General features: G+C 42.7%; 1 protein-coding gene across 1 annotated transcript in view; it reads right to left on the bottom strand.

Annotated features, from left to right (window-relative positions):
• LOC129103019 (ryanodine receptor 3-like) overlaps positions 1 to 20,398 on the bottom strand; it is a 79,487-nt gene that overhangs the window by 50,065 nt on the left and 9,024 nt on the right. Inside the window, 21 exon segments of the mRNA XM_054613264.1 lie at positions 1,164 to 1,267; positions 2,991 to 2,993; positions 3,253 to 3,357; positions 3,451 to 3,667; positions 5,032 to 5,224; positions 5,499 to 5,740; positions 6,964 to 7,097; positions 8,581 to 8,699; positions 9,002 to 9,097; positions 10,568 to 10,703; positions 11,665 to 11,845; positions 12,774 to 12,895; positions 13,325 to 13,489; positions 14,109 to 14,265; positions 14,847 to 14,921; positions 15,779 to 15,872; positions 16,506 to 16,605; positions 17,908 to 18,020; positions 18,645 to 18,723; positions 18,918 to 18,992; positions 19,546 to 19,560. Of these exon segments, the coding sequence (XP_054469239.1) occupies positions 1,164 to 1,267; positions 2,991 to 2,993; positions 3,253 to 3,357; positions 3,451 to 3,667; positions 5,032 to 5,224; positions 5,499 to 5,740; positions 6,964 to 7,097; positions 8,581 to 8,699; positions 9,002 to 9,097; positions 10,568 to 10,703; positions 11,665 to 11,845; positions 12,774 to 12,895; positions 13,325 to 13,489; positions 14,109 to 14,265; positions 14,847 to 14,921; positions 15,779 to 15,872; positions 16,506 to 16,605; positions 17,908 to 18,020; positions 18,645 to 18,723; positions 18,918 to 18,992; positions 19,546 to 19,560 (2,525 nt within the window).

Genomic DNA, 20,398 nt, shown 5'->3' with positions numbered 1-20,398 from the left:
TGTCTGCCACACCCACCTCATCAGCACAATCCCTCTCACCTGCTCACTCTGCTGCACCTACACCCTGCAGTATAAATGCCCCACTCATTCACACACTCGCTGCCAGATCGTTCGTTGTATTCATGCTACACTTTCCAGCAATTTCCCGTGGACTGATTTCCCGTTGCCGACCCTGCCTGTCTGGACTTCCCTGCCTTGCCTCAGCCTTCTGTCCCCGACCACGAGATTAGCCTCTGCTTCCTCTGGTTTCCGTCTGCCTGATCCCTTGCCTGTTTCCCACTGTGAGTCATATCCTGCCTGTCTGTCTGCTGTGTTCTCAGCTTCAAATAAAGCTCCAGAACTTTATCTGTCTCCTCGTCGTACTGCTCTTGGGTCCACACACCAACCGTGACATTACTTCTGATTTGACAGTGCATGTAGATCAAACAGCAGCGTTTGAGGTACTGGGAGTGTTCAAATTGAGCAGTAGAGGGTTAAAGTGTGTGTGTGTGTCCTAATCTGTCACGAGAAAAAAGGCCAAAGAATACCCAGAGGAATGCAGCGAGTGTGAAGTGCTTTTGACAAAGTTTCTTCACACTGTGTGAGAGGACAAAGTGACAGTAAAAATGAGTTTGATGTCCCTCAGAAACCCATCAGTGTCACCCAGATGTGCCCGCCTCAGCAGATTAATCACAGCAAATCTCCACGTTCTCCTGTATCAGTTAAGGAGTATTTATGTAAAGCACTTGCAATAAGTCTCACTGGGACATTTTCTGAGCAGAACCAAGCGTTCTGCAGAGCACTGACGAATGGAAAAGACTTGTTTGGTTAAGCGACACTGGAAACGCTAAGTGAGGATCATATCACTTAGCATAGTGCATTTAGTATTGTTTTATAGGTACTTTATGTTTCTAATTTGAACTCCTTAATTTAAACTGCAGGTGATATTGTGTATGTCAGTATCTCTTAATGTTCATAAACTGTTTAAAACAATATTGTCTTGTCATGTATCTGTCTGTTTTTCTCTTTGACTCAGTCTCACACTCTTTTTCTCATTTCTTTGTAACAAGCATTTTATCATGTACTATTTAATTTGACTGCTGTGCATATAGATTGGCATCCTTCATATCTTCAAAAACAAAAGAAGCGTGGATAAAAAAATCAATCCATAATGCTCAACATACTTCAGAGTTTCTGTTGACATCTGCAGATTGTAGTTCTTTTCGGTTTCTGGCAGCTTGGAGAAATCCACCAGGCATGGATGCTGCCGCTTATTATCATCCCGTATCTATGAGAAAAGAACAGTCACAAATCATATTTCAACTCCCCCTTGTTGTCTGCAACTTTGGCAAACACTCCCTCTATTTGTATGTGAATAATGTGGGAAAGTTTACTTGATATATGCATATGAAAGGCACAGCCTTGTAAGTCAGTCGGTGGTTGCAGTGATAAGTCTACTCTAGTGAACATGTTATGAAAGAGGAACAAGGGAGCATGTTTTCTTGGGGGAGAAAGAAAGGTGTAAGACCAGAATACCAAGTGAGAGGTGTAATGCCTCTCTCGAGGCTGCATCATACGCCAAATAATCCTTTTGGCAATGCTGCACAGAGGAGGCGGCATGGCAATGGCGGATGTTTACCAAGAAAACATGCATGGCTGCGTACAGATATGCAGCTGTGAGTGTGGGCCCATGAACACCAGCCAGCTCTTTTGTGAATAGTACAAGAACTGTGTGGGAAATCACTTCTCTGGCAGTTCTTTCTTTTACAGAATAACATTTGTAAACTTTGCTCAGTCGCTCTGTAGGACATCTACTGTAAATGCAGCTGTAATGAATCACAATGAGCTGCAGTGTAACCACAACCAAAAATGACTGTACATTTACTGTAATACTATGTGCACCATAACTACATCTCACTAGTTGTCACATTTGTGCTTCAAACGCCTAAAGCAAAGCTTCTTCACGCTTAACTAAAGATTCTGATGAGGTGCTTCACAGGATGAAGATCCGTCTAAAAGCTGGCGGTTTTAATAATGTAGGGAGGATTCCTGATATACGTTTGTATTATAGACATAAGAGCTGTGTTCCACACTGTTGTTTGTGTTGTCATCTGTTCCTTTAAGGGCAAAACAGGTCACTTTGGCGTTATCCTTTAGCCCATATACAATAAACCAAGAGAGTCATCAATCGAAACAAAAAGGACAAACTATTAATTTTTTTGTTTGTATAGACTGCAGGTATGATAACTTAAATAATTATATAATTCGGTGTAATAATGCAAAATAACCATTTTTCAATTGCATTAAAAATATACAGGCAATCTACTTTTCTGTGTACTAATACTTAGGATATAATCAAACTTTAAAAGGAAATATTTAGATATTTTGGGAAATACACTTATTCACTTTTTAGTCAAGAGAACCAGGAGAGGGTGAACTTACCAAAAAAACTATAAGCAGGGGAAAACAGCTGGACTGACTCAATAAAAAAGAGAGCTCCACTCCGAAAAAAGGTCTCTAAAGATCACATTAAAGTTGTATTGTATCTCTTTTGTTTAATCCATACTCAAATTCTGGAGTCTGGTGTTATTGAACAGAGCTAGCTGCTTTCCGTTGCTTCAAGTCTTTATTGTAAGCTAACAGAATGGTATTGATCCGCTCATATAACTCAGCAAGAAAACAGATAAGACTTTTTCCCAAAATGTCAAAGTATGTTGCATCATAAAACCCCTGGGTTTACATTAGGAGGAATCAATTGAACTTATTTAAAAAAAGGACAAACTAAATGTAGTCAATTGAAATACAGGCTTTCCTCTTGTCTTATTGCTGCACAGAAATTGCCAAAACACCCTGTTCTGCCTTTTGGTGAAACAACAACTTTATTATACATGACTTCTACTAAAACACAGACACAATAACTGTGCTACCTACAAACAAACTGGAATGAAGCATCTAAATGAATGGTATGAAAGGCATCGAACATGGAACATGAGAGTTTTCTTTCCACTTACCCTCTTTTTGGAGTGAACAGCAAATTATAAGAGAGAAAGCAAGATGACGTACAGGCTTTTGATGATTCAAGTCTAATACTACCGACATCTGTTGCATTTCAAGCAGCTCATTATCTCAAATGTGTATATAACGTGCAATTGTGCTGTTTATTTCTCTCCAAACATGGCAAAATGTAAGGTTTATGCTTTTTATCTTTTGATCTAGAGGGATGACTTTGTTTTAAGAGTATTATTTGAGTAAAGGAATCTGCATATTCCTCACCTTGCCATACGTCCAGCCCAGCTCGATTTTATTCATCCCCCACAGTTCATGGATGTTCTCTGCTAGCTTGTCTCGAACCTTTTCCAAATGAGGCAGCATCACAATCTGAGGAAACAGGCAAAATACTAATCTAAATGAAAAAGTTAAACAGAGAGAAGGTTATTAACATATTTGTCTGGCTGTCTCCTGTTGGTTTACCTGGCTAGTTTCAACAGGTGTGGGGATGAAGGAGGCCTGCGACATGAACTGCGTAGTGCCCAGCAGATCTCGGACTCCATCCACATCTCTCTTGTACTCTTTCACCGGCTCCACCTTCATCTTCTCTTTTGGTAGCAGAGCTTCGCAACACGGAGCGTAACTTGACGGAGGCAGGAACTTAAAGTCGCCATGTCGGCCACCCAACAGGAAACGCACCCTAACGTGATAAAATGTTATTAAATCTATTATTCTGCACACTGCACGTAAACTGATTAACAGAGGAACAAGTGTGTGTAAATATAAATTATATATCTAATCAAAAGTGATAATTAGACAGCGTATAATGAAGGAAGCAGTCAGGGAATAGAAAACCTTCCATGCAGCTAAATGTAACAGTTTTTCACCACTAAATCCGCTTCAATCAGTTCCAGCCTCTGCTCTAACAGAGACAAGTTTAGCTCTGAGACGCAGGCCGTCAGTGTGAAGAGGCTCTCCTGAGGACGCCCAAAATAGCTACTGAAGTAGTAGTGGTGACGCAACCAAGCCCATTCTGACTGCAACCCTCAATTATTGTGGAGGAAGGATGTGCAGCCGTCATATGCTGGCACGTTTAAATCCGTGGAGATGTTCAACCCCGTTCAGTGGGTCAGTCAAAAGGTGGTAATACGGTGATACTTTTCTTATGAAATGCTGAAAATCAACTGTAATTGAAAAGGTTTTTCCTCTAGAACCATCATCAAGTCAAAACTTTAACTTCTCCAACCGTTTGGTTTATAACCAAATACCTGCATAACGATGTAATGACATCAATAATGACATTCCCATCAGCCTCTACTGTGCAATTGTATATGCTTATTTGCAAATGTTAGCATTCTAACATGCTAAACTAGGATGGTAAACATGACACATTATATCTGCTAAACATCAGCATGTTAGCATTGTCATTGTAATCCTGTTAGCATGCTGACCTTCGCATTAAGCTCAAGGCACCACTGTGCCTAAATACAGCTACACAGAGCTGCTAGAACAAACTCTCCTGAATCAATTTGCTGTTTTCCACTGCTCACAAGCCGTCAGGTTGGGAATCACTTTTTGAGAATTAATTTTCATCAAACAATAACGATTTAAAATAGCTTAAATGACCAAATCAAATCAGACCAGTCTCTTGGTGTCTCTGGGCTTCAAAGACTGAAAACTGCAAAATGTCACTTTGCTCTACAAGGTCAAGAGTCAGTCATGGAATCATGAGAAAACTGCTGGAGCTTGAAATTCAATTTTATAGTTCTGTCAATCACACTTGGTCGCCATGGCAACAGAGCAGAATATGAAGTCAGCCAGCCTGTCCAATCTCTAGGCCTTGAGGGATAATGAGTTTGTTCCACAATGTGTGGGATGGATTCCATGTAGGGTAGAGTGTAGGTGTGCAGCATATATATATATATAATATATATCATTTTTTTATTTTATTTTGGCTTGCGTCTCATCTGCCTGTGTTTCTGTGTGTAGCCCATTCATCATCGAGGAACTTCAGGGAGGCTGCTTATAGCAGACAAGACACAGGAGAAACAAATAAACACTCACTTGACCCCTGCAGAGAAGCTGACGACAGGGAAGAAGAGCCCGTCTGTGTTGAAGTTTTCGAACATGCCCTGAACGGGCTGTCCATTGATCCTGAAGGAGATGCTAGGAGCTCCCAGGTCCAGACAACAGCTCACCACATCCTCAGAGGTCAATACGTGCTGGTTAATGGACGCGACCGCCCGCGGGATACGACCTATTACACACACACACAGTCATGTGAAATACGACCCAGTGAGTGATGCTGGCACAGATCACGTCTCCCTCACACAAACATACATGATTGAACACGCAAACTTGTACACAAAGTAACACACACTCTGGGCAAGGAGATCATCCCTGCAGGGAACTGATCCTGTCTGGACACAACCTGGCTGTAGCCCAGGGTTACCACTAATCTTTAATAGAATAGCTTATGATGATATGAGCTGAGCTACACACAAACACAGAATCTTCTTCCTCCCACTGACCTGACCAGAGGTGGAGTCCATCAAAACCATACGAGTAGAGGTCATCTCCGACTCCATTGCCTCCCCATCCCTCTCCTCCTCCAGGGTACGGAGCGTAGCCTTTAGCGTTGGCCCAGCCCACCCTCAGGTGGGAGGGCTCGCTGGTCACAAAGTGGTCCACCTGGTCAATCATCAACTCATAATACCACTTCTTATACTGAGCCGAGCCCTCGCTCACCCCCAGGAAGATGTTCGGTCTCATGCTGGCAATGAAGTGAAATATCAAATCATTAGTTATCCCTCAGGGGCAGTGACATATTCTCAGATATGCTCATATTCATTTGCAGTATCTGGTTCTTTAAAAGTGTTGATATCTTGAAGAAAGGTAGCCCAAAGCAGATCACTGTGTCAAGAAAATGATCCAAAGAGATTTGTAAATTAAATCTCAGTTCAAATTATCTCACCCTTTCCAAAAAAAAATATTTCATTACTCAAAGACAAAATGTCAAAAGAGATCATAGGAGATTTAAAGGCCAATCTTTGGGCACCTCGCTGCCCAAACTATCACGTCATGGTTGAGCATATATGGTCGACAGTCTAATTTAAAGATCATGTTGTTAAGTCTACATGTTTTATGCTAAACATGTTTTAGATGTGTAACCTGTACACTTAATTACACGGTCCATAGACCAGAAGGCTGAATGTGTCGAGATATAACATGGTCGAGGCTCTGGAGCTGGGTACACCAGCTGTGTGTAAGTAGAGATTTTCAAGTGTGTAAGTAGAGATTTTCACAAAACTAAATCAAATCAAGTTGCACCAAAAAAGTAAGTTTTTAAATAAAAATGTTGTACAGCAAACTGAACCAACTGACAAAGCTAACGTTGGCTTGCTATTAAATGAACAGTTTACACTGAAGAGTAAAACAAATAATATGACACGTCTGACCTGACACTTTATCAAAACGTTGTTAATAATGATTTAAACTGTGAAAATTTCATAAAAATAACAAATTTTGCTCCAAAATACAAACCATTATGCCAACAAATGACAAAATAAATTTAGTTAGTTTAGCATAATTAGATATATTCCACTTAATCTAAGCTTCATGAAAAATGCTAACTTTTTCCATCCATGCATATACAAATAAAGTCATTTAGCACTAGTGCCCACATTTTTGAAATATATATTAGGAATAGGAATATATTAAGGACAATATACCTAAAACGATAACATTTTGAAGTTACGCATAGCTTGTGATGCTACAGTGCCTTCCTGTTTGTATAGCTATATAAACAGGACGATGTTCTTTAGGTTTTAATGTATAATAATTTAGTATATCATTTAAAAGCACACCAATGACAGACTCTGACCTCAATCACACAGTAAAAAATGAGACTTCAGTACCTAACCATTGCATTTCCAAATGCAATTTTGAAATGTAGATCAAAAACATGATGTTGAAAGGAGACATGACTTCACTAACCTCTGGACATCATTGACCAGCTGGGTTTGCAGCAGCAGATCTCTCTTGGGCAGCAAGTGATCACAGATTAGGTTCTGATTGGTCCGCACAGCTACGCCGTTACACACACACAGCGAGCAGAGCACATCCAGAATCTAAAAAAGAAAGTGAAGGCAGAAGGAAGAAAAACAAGTTCTTATATCGAGAGGAACAGTTCCCCAATAACTGTCCCTGTTAAACGCTGGATATGAATCTATACCCTTCTAGAAATGACTTAATTATTTTTGTCACTTATCACTGTCCAGGTTGCTGCTCTAGGGACAGACTCTTTCCATGCAACCACTGCATAATTACTCAGAGATGCTTATTCCGGGCAAAAACATGTCCAATGATATCCCTTTGATGTTAGCTTAACAAAGCTGTAGACTTAAATGGGCCGTGAAGTTCGGCCAAGAGCGACAGGCCAGAGTGCCTACGCTTCATCATTGGCCCTTCTCTCCTGCTTCTAGAGCTAAATTATACACTCTGGCTGATTTATGACCCAGGCCAGCTGACTGCCTGCTCCTGATCTCATTTCACTGTTAAACTGATTGAATCATGATGGGGACACGGTACAACCAAACCTCCTGGAGACTTCTGTCAATGACGCAAGCTTGAATGCTGGTATAAGGAAAGCAAAATGAATTAATAGCTAAAGACAAGATGAGGTGACAAAAAGGCCCAAAGGGAACTGTTATGGAAATGATTGTGCATCTAGTGAAGCATTTTGGTGTGCCTAATGAGGAGAAATCTGGAGATAGGCTGGATGCACGACAAATAGGCACTTAAGTTTGTTGTTGTGTGCTTTCTTGCTTGACTAAGGGTTTCTGACAACATCCGAGTTACTGAAGATATTTCAGTACATCTTACAGAAGAAAGTTAGGAAAATGCACATTGTTGCTTTCTTGCCGAGAGTTAGATGAGATATCAATGAAACTCTCACGCCTCTAGCTTAAAATTAGCATCTAGTTAATTTTAAGATAAATGAGACGGAAATGGATGGATGGATGGATAGCTTAGCTTCTTAGCCTTAAGCCGCAAGCTTGACTCTCTCCAAATTAGGCAAAAAAAGAATCCCCCAGCAGCACCTCTTTAACTCACTAATTAACACATTATATATCATTTGTTTAGTCTGTATAAAAAACAATGTGTTTTAACAACAATTTTCTATTTAATGAGGGGGTATAGGTTGGACTATTTCTTAGAAATAGCAGTTGCCAAGCAACCAGCGGAGACTCCAGGAAGCTACTCTTCTGGTCAAGATGTAAGTGCCAGTAGACAGATTTTGTAACCCTTGGACAGAGCTAAAATAGCTGTTTCCCCATCTTTACAGTCGTTATGCTTAGCTAATTGTATTTACCTTATTCAAATGATATCTTTAAGTATATATTTCATTGTGTAATTACCTTATTCCAATTTGCATTTGTAGTTTCTTTTTGGCTACTTTCCTTTTTTCCCACTTGAGTTCATTCAACATTCTTATTGTAATTCAAACTATATTATACACTAAAGTGGAGCCCAGATGTGTCATTGTCTTATATCACAGCAGAGATAGTACCTCATTAACACTTGACTGAAGATGCTCTACTAGCTGCTCACCTTGTGGTTGCGTCCGTGCTTGTAAAGTAATGATATGATGGACTTGATGTGTCCTCGCTGGATGATGTTGAGGGCCTCGGGGCTCTCAATTAGAATGCAGTGCAGAACTTCCAGAATACCTGCACAGCCACAAATTCATCAATTAGTTAACAACTGCAGAAGAGAGGGACACCCCAGAGGACACTCATCAGAGAGATATCCAGTCTGCAAACGATTGACAGGAAACACTGTTCACAATGTGCTGCTTGAACCTGTATGGTTTCTAAGCAAGCAGTGTGATCTTTTAGCATTCTTAAAGACTGATGTCCTCGTAAAAGAGTGCTGCATTGCCATTAAAGGTACTGGAAAGCTTTGTGATGTCTTTCTGACAGAGAAAATGCAAGTTATTGCCCAATGTGGGTGAGAAAGACAATGGGCATACCTGAAGAAGACTCCAATCGCTCCAGCTTGCTAACCAGCCAGTCCAAGTTGTTGGAGAACTGGGTGCAGTTGTTTCTGTTCCCTCTAATTAACGCAGCTGTAGGGTACAAGGAAAGTGTGTGCATGAGTCAAATATTATAGGAAAGAAAACGGTGTTTTTGTTCAAAGTGATTTGATGGATCTCCTTCAGTGCAACAGCAAAAACAATGTCACCCGAAGGTGGACACCTTAAATGCACGTGGAAAGCCAAGGAAGGTTCTACTTTGACACCTTTAAATATATTAGTCTGGAAGATGTCTAAAAAAGAGGGAGGGGATGACACAAGGAGAGAACAGACATACACACAAGCTGCCAAGCACACCCACATTATGTCCTAGCAACAAAAAAGACAGGGTCACCTGACGCAGACAGACAGAGAAGAAAGGAGGGAGGCATCGCAAATCCACTTAGCGCTGCGCCTGAGCAGGTGTGTGAAGGAGGCAACGGGAGAGAGAGAGAGAGGGAGAGAGGGAGAGAGACGTGGCTGGAACACTAATATAAGCCAGGAGGTGAAATCAGTGTTAACGAGAGTGTGAAGGACACACTTAGAGGGCAGAGGAGCTTCAGTGTGGCAGCATAAACAATCTCTTCATAGGAATGAGACCATATCCAAACCGTGACAGGAAGGGAAACATGCCTGCTCGCAAATGCATCCTTCATGTCACAATTGGTGAAGGAAATGTTGCAACCAAACATTGTACTCATCAGATACAGCAGGATTTTCAGACAGAGAGGGAGAGCTAAAAATATATATATATTTTCCCTGCCAGATCCCCTTAGTGAGATATGCCTCTATCTGACAGAGCATATGCTAACAGTGCAAGAGGTTAAAGATATTTTTCAAAGGCAAGGCTGACGACATTGTTATATAGGAACACAAACAGCCAAACCTAGTCAACAAAACAGAAAGCAGCATAGTGATGAGAATTGACATTCAATGGCTAAAAAACATCTGGCCAATAGCGCTGTGCATGTGTGTGTGTGTGTGTGTAATTGTTCTGTGTGTGTGCTATAATGACTGATATTGTTGTGCTGATGCTCTGGAAGCACATCACATAAACTGGAATTCTCTAAGTCTTTCCCCCCCCAAAATCTAAGTATATGTGTTAGTGTTGGAGATGGATGTAAGTTCATGTGTGTCGCATGTCTGTGTGTAAATATTCAGCTGAATTCTAGCAACCTCAGAATTCGATCTTCCACTGTGATTTGTCTGTAAATGGCTGGTTAAATGCCAGGTCAGCACGCTTCTTCATCACCACTGCAGCTACTTTATCATCAAACGACGACTCTCGCCTCTGTGATTGATTACAGAAGGGGATTGGTTTAAGTGTGTGCGTTTGTACGTGTGTGTGTGTGTGTGTGTGTGTGTGTGTGTGTGTGTGTGTGTGTGTGTGTGTGTGTGTGTGTGTGTGTGTGTGTGTGTGTGTGTGTGTGTGTGTGTGTGTGTACGTGTGTGTGTGTGTGTGTGTGTGTGTGTGTGTTGTGTTTGTGTGTGTGTGTGTGTGTGTGTGTGTGTGTGGCTTCTTACCCAGCAGCTCATACAGCAGGTTGAGAATGTCTTTCCAGGCTGCTCCGGCCTCTGAACCCGCACACTCCCCGAAGTGGGCGGCACTGTTGTATACGTTGAGGCGATCGATGCAGTTGGACACCAGAATCAGCATGCCCTAAGAAATGCACAGTGATCCAACATATTAATATCACATAACCACCTAAAACAACATTTTACAAACTGACATTCCCACTAACATAGTTAAGTTAATTTGGTGAAGTCTTTTTCTGCAGCATTCAATTAGTCGACCATCCTGAATGCAGCTCTATGGCTCCCTCCTGTCCCATTTGGTGACTGTGTTAGGGTGATTTATCCCACAGAGAAATATCTATAGTGATCAGATATGCTAAATGGGGGCCGTAAAAAGACAAAATGGCACTTGCAGATGATTTATAATGCTAGGAGAAATCATGAGTCAGCTGTCTGCAGTGACAAATTGACCTTCTTAATGTAATTTGTTAGGGAAGAGACAGAGATGTGCCTTTTGGTTTATAATCATACAAAGACAAGTAAATAAGATGAAAGAGGAATTGCTAAAATGTGCAATATTGCCAATATTGAAACCACCAGAAATGCACATACATTTCTGTTAACTTATGTATTTTGACTTGAGGATATGGTGACACACTGTTGTAGCCTGCAAAGGTTACGGGGAGTTTGGTTAGTTGACATCATAGGCACCCTCAGTAAGGCGGCTGACATTTCGTAATTGATTAAAGCAATTTAGATCCTAGAGGCTTAGAGGAAAGCTTCAGTGCGCTGGTGCCAAAAAACTTATAACACCAAAACTGCTGACACCTTCAAATGCAATGCCTCCAAAAACAAGATGGCATTGAAACACACCACAAAGAATCAATTGCTTTAGCCTTTCACATACTTTGTCTTTTGATAATTTGTTGCTGATCCCTGCTCACTCATGTGCAGTCACTTACTTAAAATTGCATCAATCACAAGTCAAACTCTTTGCTCCAGGGGGCTTTTAATATTTTGCTGCACTGCGGAACAGCCCACTGTGTTATTAATGGATATTTCAGGGACCGTTGGTTTGCTGCGCCTTCCTTCATGGCGATACTCACTTCCTGTTTGAATAGGTTCTGCCGGTTCTTGAGCGAGCGCAGCTTGATCTGCCTCTCTTCATGCTCCAGCTCAACGTCAGGGAGCTGGAAATAGGTGATGAGGTCATTGAGGGTTTGGAGCACCTCCTCAACAGGCAGCGCGACCAGTACCCTATTCTTAACACCCAGACAATCGAGGTCCCTGGGAGGGGAGAGAGAGAGAGAGAGAGGGGGGGCACAGAAACGTCACCATATCACAAATAACCCTTCATTCAGACAATACAGCGGTTTGTGATCATGCATAGTTTTCAACACTCTCTCATTCCTCACAAAAGCAATAACTTGCTAGTAATGACACTCTCATTGGGAAGGCTGAGCAGACTTGCGGAGAGGCTGATGACTAACGAAATGTTTAGCCCACAGGTTCATCCATGCTGAAATGCTGATATCCGCTGGCCTGCTAAAAATAGCTCCTGTCGTTTGCGTGGGAGGGGTGTGCGGAGATGTATGTGTCACAGCCGCGGGGGGAGGCTGACAGACTCTCACATGTTCCCGCCATGAGTGCCCCATGAGCCCGACCCAGGGGACAGCGGGGCCGTTTGATAACAAATAAGGGCAGTGGAAGCATCCACTTACGTGCTCCACGGCTCCCTTTTTTCATAGCTGGCAGTGCATAGCCGTGTCGCCGCTGCAATGTTTGCCATTTGGAAACGCATGGCTGCACCACTGAGTGAGCTGTCTGGGGCTTCAGCACCCCACTCAGTCAAAACTCACAGGCCCAGAGCTTCACTCTCCGATGGAATGCGTTTACAATCTGGAGGGACCTTTTGTGTTGACTGTGGGGGCGTTTGTTGGGCTTTGGTATGTCTGGTCTTTAGATTTCATCTGTACTTTGGTGATGTAATGCAGTCTGGGGACTCTTTGTTTTATCATCTCATCTTAATCATGCTCCGCTATCTACAGTGTGGTGCTTACGCAACTTGTACCAATATCAGGACATTTTGCAGATTACTATAACAGTGGCTCAAGACAAATGTGGACTGTTACTCGGTTTAATTGGGCAATTTGTGTGATCATGTCACTGTTTGCATTTGTGAGGAACAGCAGTGTTAAAGCAGCGTTTAGCACACCTGATGAATCGGTTGAAGAGTAATGTGGTGTTGCGGATGATTCGTGCGGCGCGGGACTCCTCGTGTTGACAGCGCTGCAGGGTCAAACCGTCATCCATGTGACCTTCAGAATGTAGGCACGCCTTGAAAGGGCATGACAGGAAGAGAAAGAGTGTGAGACATTGTCATGAGACGATATAGGGGAAGAGGGGAAAAGGAGGATTTAATAAAGAGAAAACATCCGGCATCGTCAGCCAGCAATGAGCCACTATGTCTGGAACACAGGTGCTGACACTACAGGCTATCTGGCTGTGTTTACATGGAGGACACATTGTCAAGCACACCTCTATCACTTCTACAGCAATAGCCAAGGGACAAGGTTTAAATTTAGTCGAGGCAAGGGTACTAACTGATAGACAATAATCATAACTCAATCAACTCATTACCCTCAAAATAATTATCCGCTCCAAGGAATCTCAATTATTCATTAATTCGCTTTGTTTTTGTATGTGCTTTGCATCTGATGACAGAACGGTGTGTGTTCGTGTGTGTTTGTGTTTGACGCCGCTCACTCGTCTCTTGAGGGGACCGAGGCGGGCAGATTTGACATCAGGTGCCTGGTAAGAGAGCCAGAGTCCCGTTGCCACGTGCATGATGAAGCAGAGCGAGTCCCCGTATTTAATCTCGGCCACCCCCATGCCCTCGATGTCCCGCTTGGGGCTCTGCTCCAGCTTCTCCTGTACAGGGGAGGAGAGAATGAACACGTCAAAATAATCAGTGATCAACTCATGAGTCCGTTGGGACATCGCAAAACATGTGCACATTCAGACACACTGCATGCAGATCTGTTCTTAATCAATCATGGCTTGACACTGTGATGGCTCAATCCATCACAGTGGGATGATTATAACTGTTTTGCTGGGATCAGATATAACTGCAACCCATAATCGACATGAAGCGTCAGTGATAAATGACTTCACTTCTATTCAAATTGGAATGGTCACTAATTGGCTCCCAATCACTGGCCATATCTAGAAACTCCATTACACAGAGTAAAGCTAAATGGATGTTTAAGTCAGAATCGGCAAGTTCAGCTAAATTAACCTCTACTGTGTAGATGCCACTGGTCCAGTAATTTTCATTGTCCTTGGAAAAACTGGTGATTTTCCAGTCCAAGGGGAAAGGGCGGTTCATTTGCAAAGGTTTAGAGGTGATCCTGTGTAACTCCTTTCCAGTGATGTTTAATGAGGACGTGTGTGGTTGATCCCATGTGACACAAGTCACCTTGAGAAACAGCGGGGTGTCAAGGGAATACATGTTGTGCCCTTGTATCTGTGTGCGTACGTGTGTCCTAACCTTAGAAGCTCTGAAGCAGAAGGCGGTAGCGATGGTGTCGGACCTCTCCCGATCCTGCAGCACCAGCCCCCTATCATCGGTCAGGGCCAAGTAGTGACCGGTGGTCAGGTGCCGCAGTCTGAAGGGTTGGCCCCAGCGGATGTGGCTCCCACTCCAGCTGTCATTGTCACACCCACACATTAAAATGTAGCACACATGCAAAGATACAAGGGGGAAAAAAGGTGCATTTCATAAGCCCTGGAAGCCTAATATCAGCTAATTAGTTGATCTAAACATTGCCGCCAGCTGTTAATTATCTAGCTTGCCATGCGGCAAAATAATTAGTAAACAGCTAAAAACATTTTTCTAATAGTTCACTTTGTTTCTGTTCAGGGAATTTAAATCAAACCAGGGTCATTTGATGTAACAAATATCATATTTGACAGAGGATTAGAAATGGAAAAAGGAAAGGCTGCATCCCTGTGAGGCTGTAAAGTAGCCAGGATCAAAGAGATGACAGAGAAAGAGGGACCAGGAGAAGGAAAGAAAAATGAGGGAGGGAGATAAAGGAATAAAGAGACAGTGAGGCCAAGGTGCAACAGTAAATCACAGGTAGGGAAAGGAAGGAAATGGATGTAGAGAGAAAAAAATTGAAAGAGGAAACAGAAGATACAAAGAAACGGGTGGGACGGAGAAATAGGAGAATGGTGGAAAATAAAAGAAGAATATAATAGGAAGTGAGAAAGAAACACAACCCACCTGATCCGGAGCGGCTCCAGCCTCCACAAGGACCTGGCCTTGGCACCGGCTTTACCCGTCTCATAGTTGACTATCCTGGGGATGCCAGAGAAGCATGAGTGGGCTGTCTGTCTGTCTGTCTTGACACTTTAAATGTCTAGCCACCACTGATACTGTCAAGGTAATTCATCCTGGCTTAGAAGAACACCACCTCTTTACTATCATTTGTCACGCTGATATTCAGCAGGAAGATGTGTTTATGTGTACACATACACACTGGCTGTATTTACTCTGCCGACTACAGTCTCACATCCTTCAAACGGAGACATGTGCGCCCTGATAACCCACAGCTACACTGCCTATCAGTGATATAGGTGACTGGGTCCGAAGATAAAATGAATCGCTCATCACCCCCGCTGACAGCTTGGAGTGTTTTTGATCTGCCCCAGAAAAATGTAAGACCTCTAAACAGCGTGCTCCGTCTGTTGAATTTCAAGGACATCAGTAGGGGAAAAGCCAAAGCGGGAAAAATCACATCTAATCCTGCCTCAGTATTCACCATGCTCTGTTCTAAAAATAGACAGCATGTGTGTATGCGCGTTTGTGGAACACACATCTCCTGGAACCTGGCTGAGTGTGAATGGGCCTTGCCTGCTGTTTTGACCCACTTTGAGCCCAGTGTGCCATTTTTTTTCTGCGGCCAACCTTATCTGTGTTGGCACCAAGCAGCGATACCGTAGATAAAAATAGCACAGCAGCCATTTGGGCTCCCCGGAGAGCCTTGTGAAACGTTGGTCAAAAGCATTTTTATGAAGCGAGCTGGCAGCTGAGGAACTATGGGTAACTCGCAGGTCAGTTAGCTTCTCGTGTGCTACATAAGTGCTTTGCCATCACTAAAGGGTGACTCCTAATGCTCCAGTGTGATCTAGTTCAACGTTAGCAGTGTTTCGCACCTCTGCTGCTCTTCACTCTGGTCTGATCCTGGAATGGCCACTACCTCGTCATGTCCATGGAACAGCCGCATCACATGACCACCCAACAGGTAGCCTATTGGAGGAGGAAGGACAAAAGAGAGAGATTTAGATTCGAATATGGAGACTCTGTTTCGTTTCCTGTTTTGTTGCTGTCTTTGCCACCTCTATGAATGATAGTCATCTAATAGATGTAATCTGGAAAGAAGAACTATCTAAATCATAATAATGTTTTATAAGTTTAAGGGGCACTTTTGAATTTAGGTAGTTTATTTAGGTTCTCATTAAAGATCCGATCCGTTCATAGCAAACATTGGCTGTTCTGACATGACAAGGAGTTTTTCACTAATGCTGGGTGGGAGCAGTCACAGACGAAAAAAACCCCAAAAAAACCTTAGAGTGGAAACACCACAAAAACAGTTTGACAAGATGCTTTTTAAACATTCATTAAATTCTGAAACACAGAAAAGTATTTAGAATGTTTGGGGATCCATCCTTGACCAATTAGTGCAAACCTGCACTATCCCATCTTGAGATGTATTTGTTAATTGACATTAATCTGACGGCCTACATCTACTGCTTTTAATGTATGCATCTTTTCTCTCCTTCTTTCTTATGTATGTGTGCTATGTATATATTTATTTATTTATTCTCTTCTTATTCTCTAAGATGAAATCATAGAGGCTGGGGTTTTGGGTGTAGTTTCTACCTTCTTCTATGTTGCTACCGGAGCAGATGGGATGGACGTTCCACAGGGTTTGCATGAAGGACGCATCCACCTGGATGTTGCCACTGGAGATGGATAAGTGCTGCAGTAAAGAGAAATAAAGATGTCTTGCATCAACACCAGTGACAGGACATGGGCTGAACTGTCAAAGACTCTCCTGGGCAAAGATGGAAACATTTTTATTATTTAACCTCCATGGTGCTTCTTATCTGGTCCACGGAAGAACATTATTTAATACATTGAAAACTGTCAGAATAAGATTCTAATAAAAAATTGAGAATGAAAATAAAGCTCTAGAGGATAACCCAATAACAAACAAATGTAGGTTCTATGGGAAGATCAACACTTGATTTCTGATATATAAAAGATCAATTGTGATGTTGACTATTCAGGCAGAGTTTGACTCACTTTATCATCCACAAGAAAAGTCCTGTTTATCATTGAGTGATGAGGGAACCATGAACATGACAGACAGATGCCTTGAATGTTTGGGGATTCATACCATCTGGGGGGCTGTCATGCTGTCTGTGTGTGTGTGTGTGTGTGTGTGTGTGTGTGTGTGTGTGTGTGTGTGTGTGTGTGTGTGTGTGTGTGTGTGTGTGTGTGTGTGTGTGTGTGTGTGTGTGTGTGTGTGTGTGTGTGTGTGTGTGTGTGTGTCCAAACAGCAACTTTAGTAGCAGCTGTGTCCCGATCATCCTCCCTCTCCAAAGTCCCTCTGCAGCCTTTAGGTGCTGTCCCCACATATACCACCATGTGGGTGACAGCAGGGACTGACCACCAGATTGACATGATGACTGTAAGGCAATAGTGGTCATCTGGCTGTGGCCCTGCCGCCATGCATGATGGGGTAAACACAGTCTGGCTGCTGTAACCAACTTGGTGGATCACAGAGAACATAGTTTGCACAGTGCTATGATGCTAAGCATAGATGGCAGGAACACATAATGGTAAAAGAAGAAGCCAATTGCTGAAAAGGTCAGTTCTGTAGTGCAATAGGATCATAATCATTATTGATGGCGGTGGCATGTGAATATGTGACGAGAATGAAAACAAGCGAGGCTCGTTTGAAATGGCAATGGCAGCAGAACTCATTATCCGCCAAACCAGACATTTCCAGTTCAGATCAAATCATGCTAAATATTATTATAAGCAGCCTTGCAGTCATTCAGAAGGAGAAAGTTGTTGCTTTTAATGTTAAATCCTCCTGCAGGAGAGAGGTCATGAGGAGAGTGTGGTATGGGGTAACAGGATTGGGATAATCTGAAATTTTGTCACATCAGGGGAAGAAGAGTGAAAGCTAAGACCTCTACATTAGGCACACACACACACAGACACACACACAAACACAGTAGCTACAGTTTCAAGGATCAAACAGCAAACTTACAAGGTATCGCTCTGAGGACACGCTGACGAGGATGAGGTCATCTCCAATCCGCACTTTCTCTCCTTCAGATCGCTGTTTGGAGGCAGGGTGGATTGTCCACCAACAAGCCTCACCTACAATGACACACACACACACACACACACACACACACACACACACACACACACACACACACACACACACACACACACACACACACACACACACACACACACACACACACACACACACACACACACACACACACACACACACACACACACACACACACACATATAAGTTGTCTCCACTCTCTAATTTAAACAACCCTATAAAGAATGTCATGTGTAATTACTAATAATGAAATGAGGTGAGAGCAGACAGAAATGAGAACTTGGGACGCTGCATGGCAACACTCATATTGAGGTGACTGCTCATCTGCTGCATGGTGTGAAATGAACAAAAATGCAAGTGTGCAACAAAACGTAATGAGCACTGACTAAACAACCACGCTGTATGTGTGTACAGTGCTCCACAGGGAATATTAACAGAGAAAACACAAGCTCATGAACAAATAAGGTACATAGAGAGGGAGATAAAGAGAGGAGGGATTGCAGACAGCGGACAGAGAGAGATAGACAGAGTGAGAGATTCAAAGAGAGGGACACAGGGACAGAGACAGGGACGGACAAAGGGGAGAATGAAGGAGGGAAAAGAGGTGGATGAAAGCAAAAAACGTACAGAGCTTTTCTTTTTACCTGTTGAATCCTCCTGCAGACCGACATCAAAGGACAGCTTATCTGTCTGTGACCTTGATGTCTTCAAACAGGCCAGGTACTGTGGTACACATCAAACCCCACAGGACACAGCTGTCACACACACAAACCCTCTGCAGACCACCTTGCTCACATGCTGCTGTTCATGTGATATACTTAAATGCTAATGGTGTTTAAATCGTGTTATTGTGATATTCTGGTTTGAATATATAGTTTTTTCCATGCTGGTGACATTGGTTGTGTGCGATCTCTTACCATAGAGCTGAAGGAATGCCGAAGCAGGATGGCGTGTCCATACAGAAGAGTCTTGTGTCCGCCACTCTGCGCTGCCTGAAGAGATCATTCACACACACACACACGCACAAAAAAAAGCACACATACACACAAATACATAGTTACAGGTCAGCTCAACGTCCTGACAGAAGAGCCCCAGTGGTCTCCGTCCAACTGTTTCAATCAACACCCGACCTCAGGCACTGAATGTTGACCTCAGCGAGGACCTTCTCGCCAGCGATGATGACGTCAAAGCTGGGGGGGGGCACATTTCTCCTGGGGAGGGTTTTGCCACCCCATCTCGACAATGAAGACATGCAATCTGACTTGCCACAGGAGATGGTGTTTTTCTTGCTCCTGTATCCATGAGCGAAACAGGATACGGGGGTCATCTTTCCAGCACTCCGACTACGGGAATGTGGGAAGGATGCACAACTACTGTGAGTCTCCGATGCAAAGTCAACATTAGTAGGGAATGACTCCGCCGCTAATGGGATTGTGTTAAGATGCAGGAGGGGAACTAATGGTATCTCTACTGCTAGAGATGCAAAAGGGGAAAAAAAAGGGTTTTTGTTGTTTTTCCTCTGCAAGCATCTCCCATGTTACTCACCTTCCTTATGAGCCTCTAGGAAGCATTAAGGTAAGAAAGAGTGTCATTATTCAGAAAGAACTATTGCTGTTCTGAACCTGTCTGCCTGCCTCTGCCTTATGTTTAGTCTTTGGTACAAATCATTTAAGTCCAGAGGGCACACATGATCGTAAATAAGAAGATTTTTAGAGAGGGATTAAGTAAAACAAGTTGGCTTTCATTCTTTGGCATTTATAAAGTAATGCCATTGGTACAGGATCCAGAATTCATTTCTATAACAATGCCAAACAGCAAAGTTCATCTCACATTAATCTGAAACTACAACCACTGAAGAAAACTAATGATTTCTAGTCAAAACTTAAAATCTACCAAAGCTAAGTAGATTTTTTTCAAAACTAGAGACTTCTAACTATCTGAGAGATACATTTATCATGGCAGCGTTTTGTGAAAACAACATACCATTCCCAGCCTCTCTCTCCTTCTGTTTCAATTTCTCTCTTTTTTTCCTCCCTATATCCCCCTCGATGGGCTACTGTGGACAAAAGCCGGCCTGTGATTTGATGCAGTTGTGTCGCGCAGACTGCAGCACTGGCTTCTTCTGTGCTTCTGGCTACTGCTATATGCTGGCTGAGGTACTGAGCTTAATGCGGCGAGGCACATCCAGCTGCAATCACCACAACCAATAAACCCAAGCCTTCCACTCACTTCCTTATCCTGCAGCTGGGGGCTGCAATATACAGAAAAAAAAAAAAAGAAAAAAAAAAAGAGTACAGGAGAGCTGAGGTAAATCGTGGCTCATACTAGTAGGATGTGGAAACACAATGCAGCAAAATATTCAATACACCTCGAGACACTGAAAAGAGTAAAACTGTAT

This window comes from Anoplopoma fimbria, chromosome 15, assembly GCF_027596085.1.
Source record: "Anoplopoma fimbria isolate UVic2021 breed Golden Eagle Sablefish chromosome 15, Afim_UVic_2022, whole genome shotgun sequence".
Lineage (NCBI taxonomy): Eukaryota > Metazoa > Chordata > Actinopteri > Perciformes > Anoplopomatidae > Anoplopoma > Anoplopoma fimbria.
This window is presented reverse-complemented; position numbering and strand designations above follow the sequence as displayed.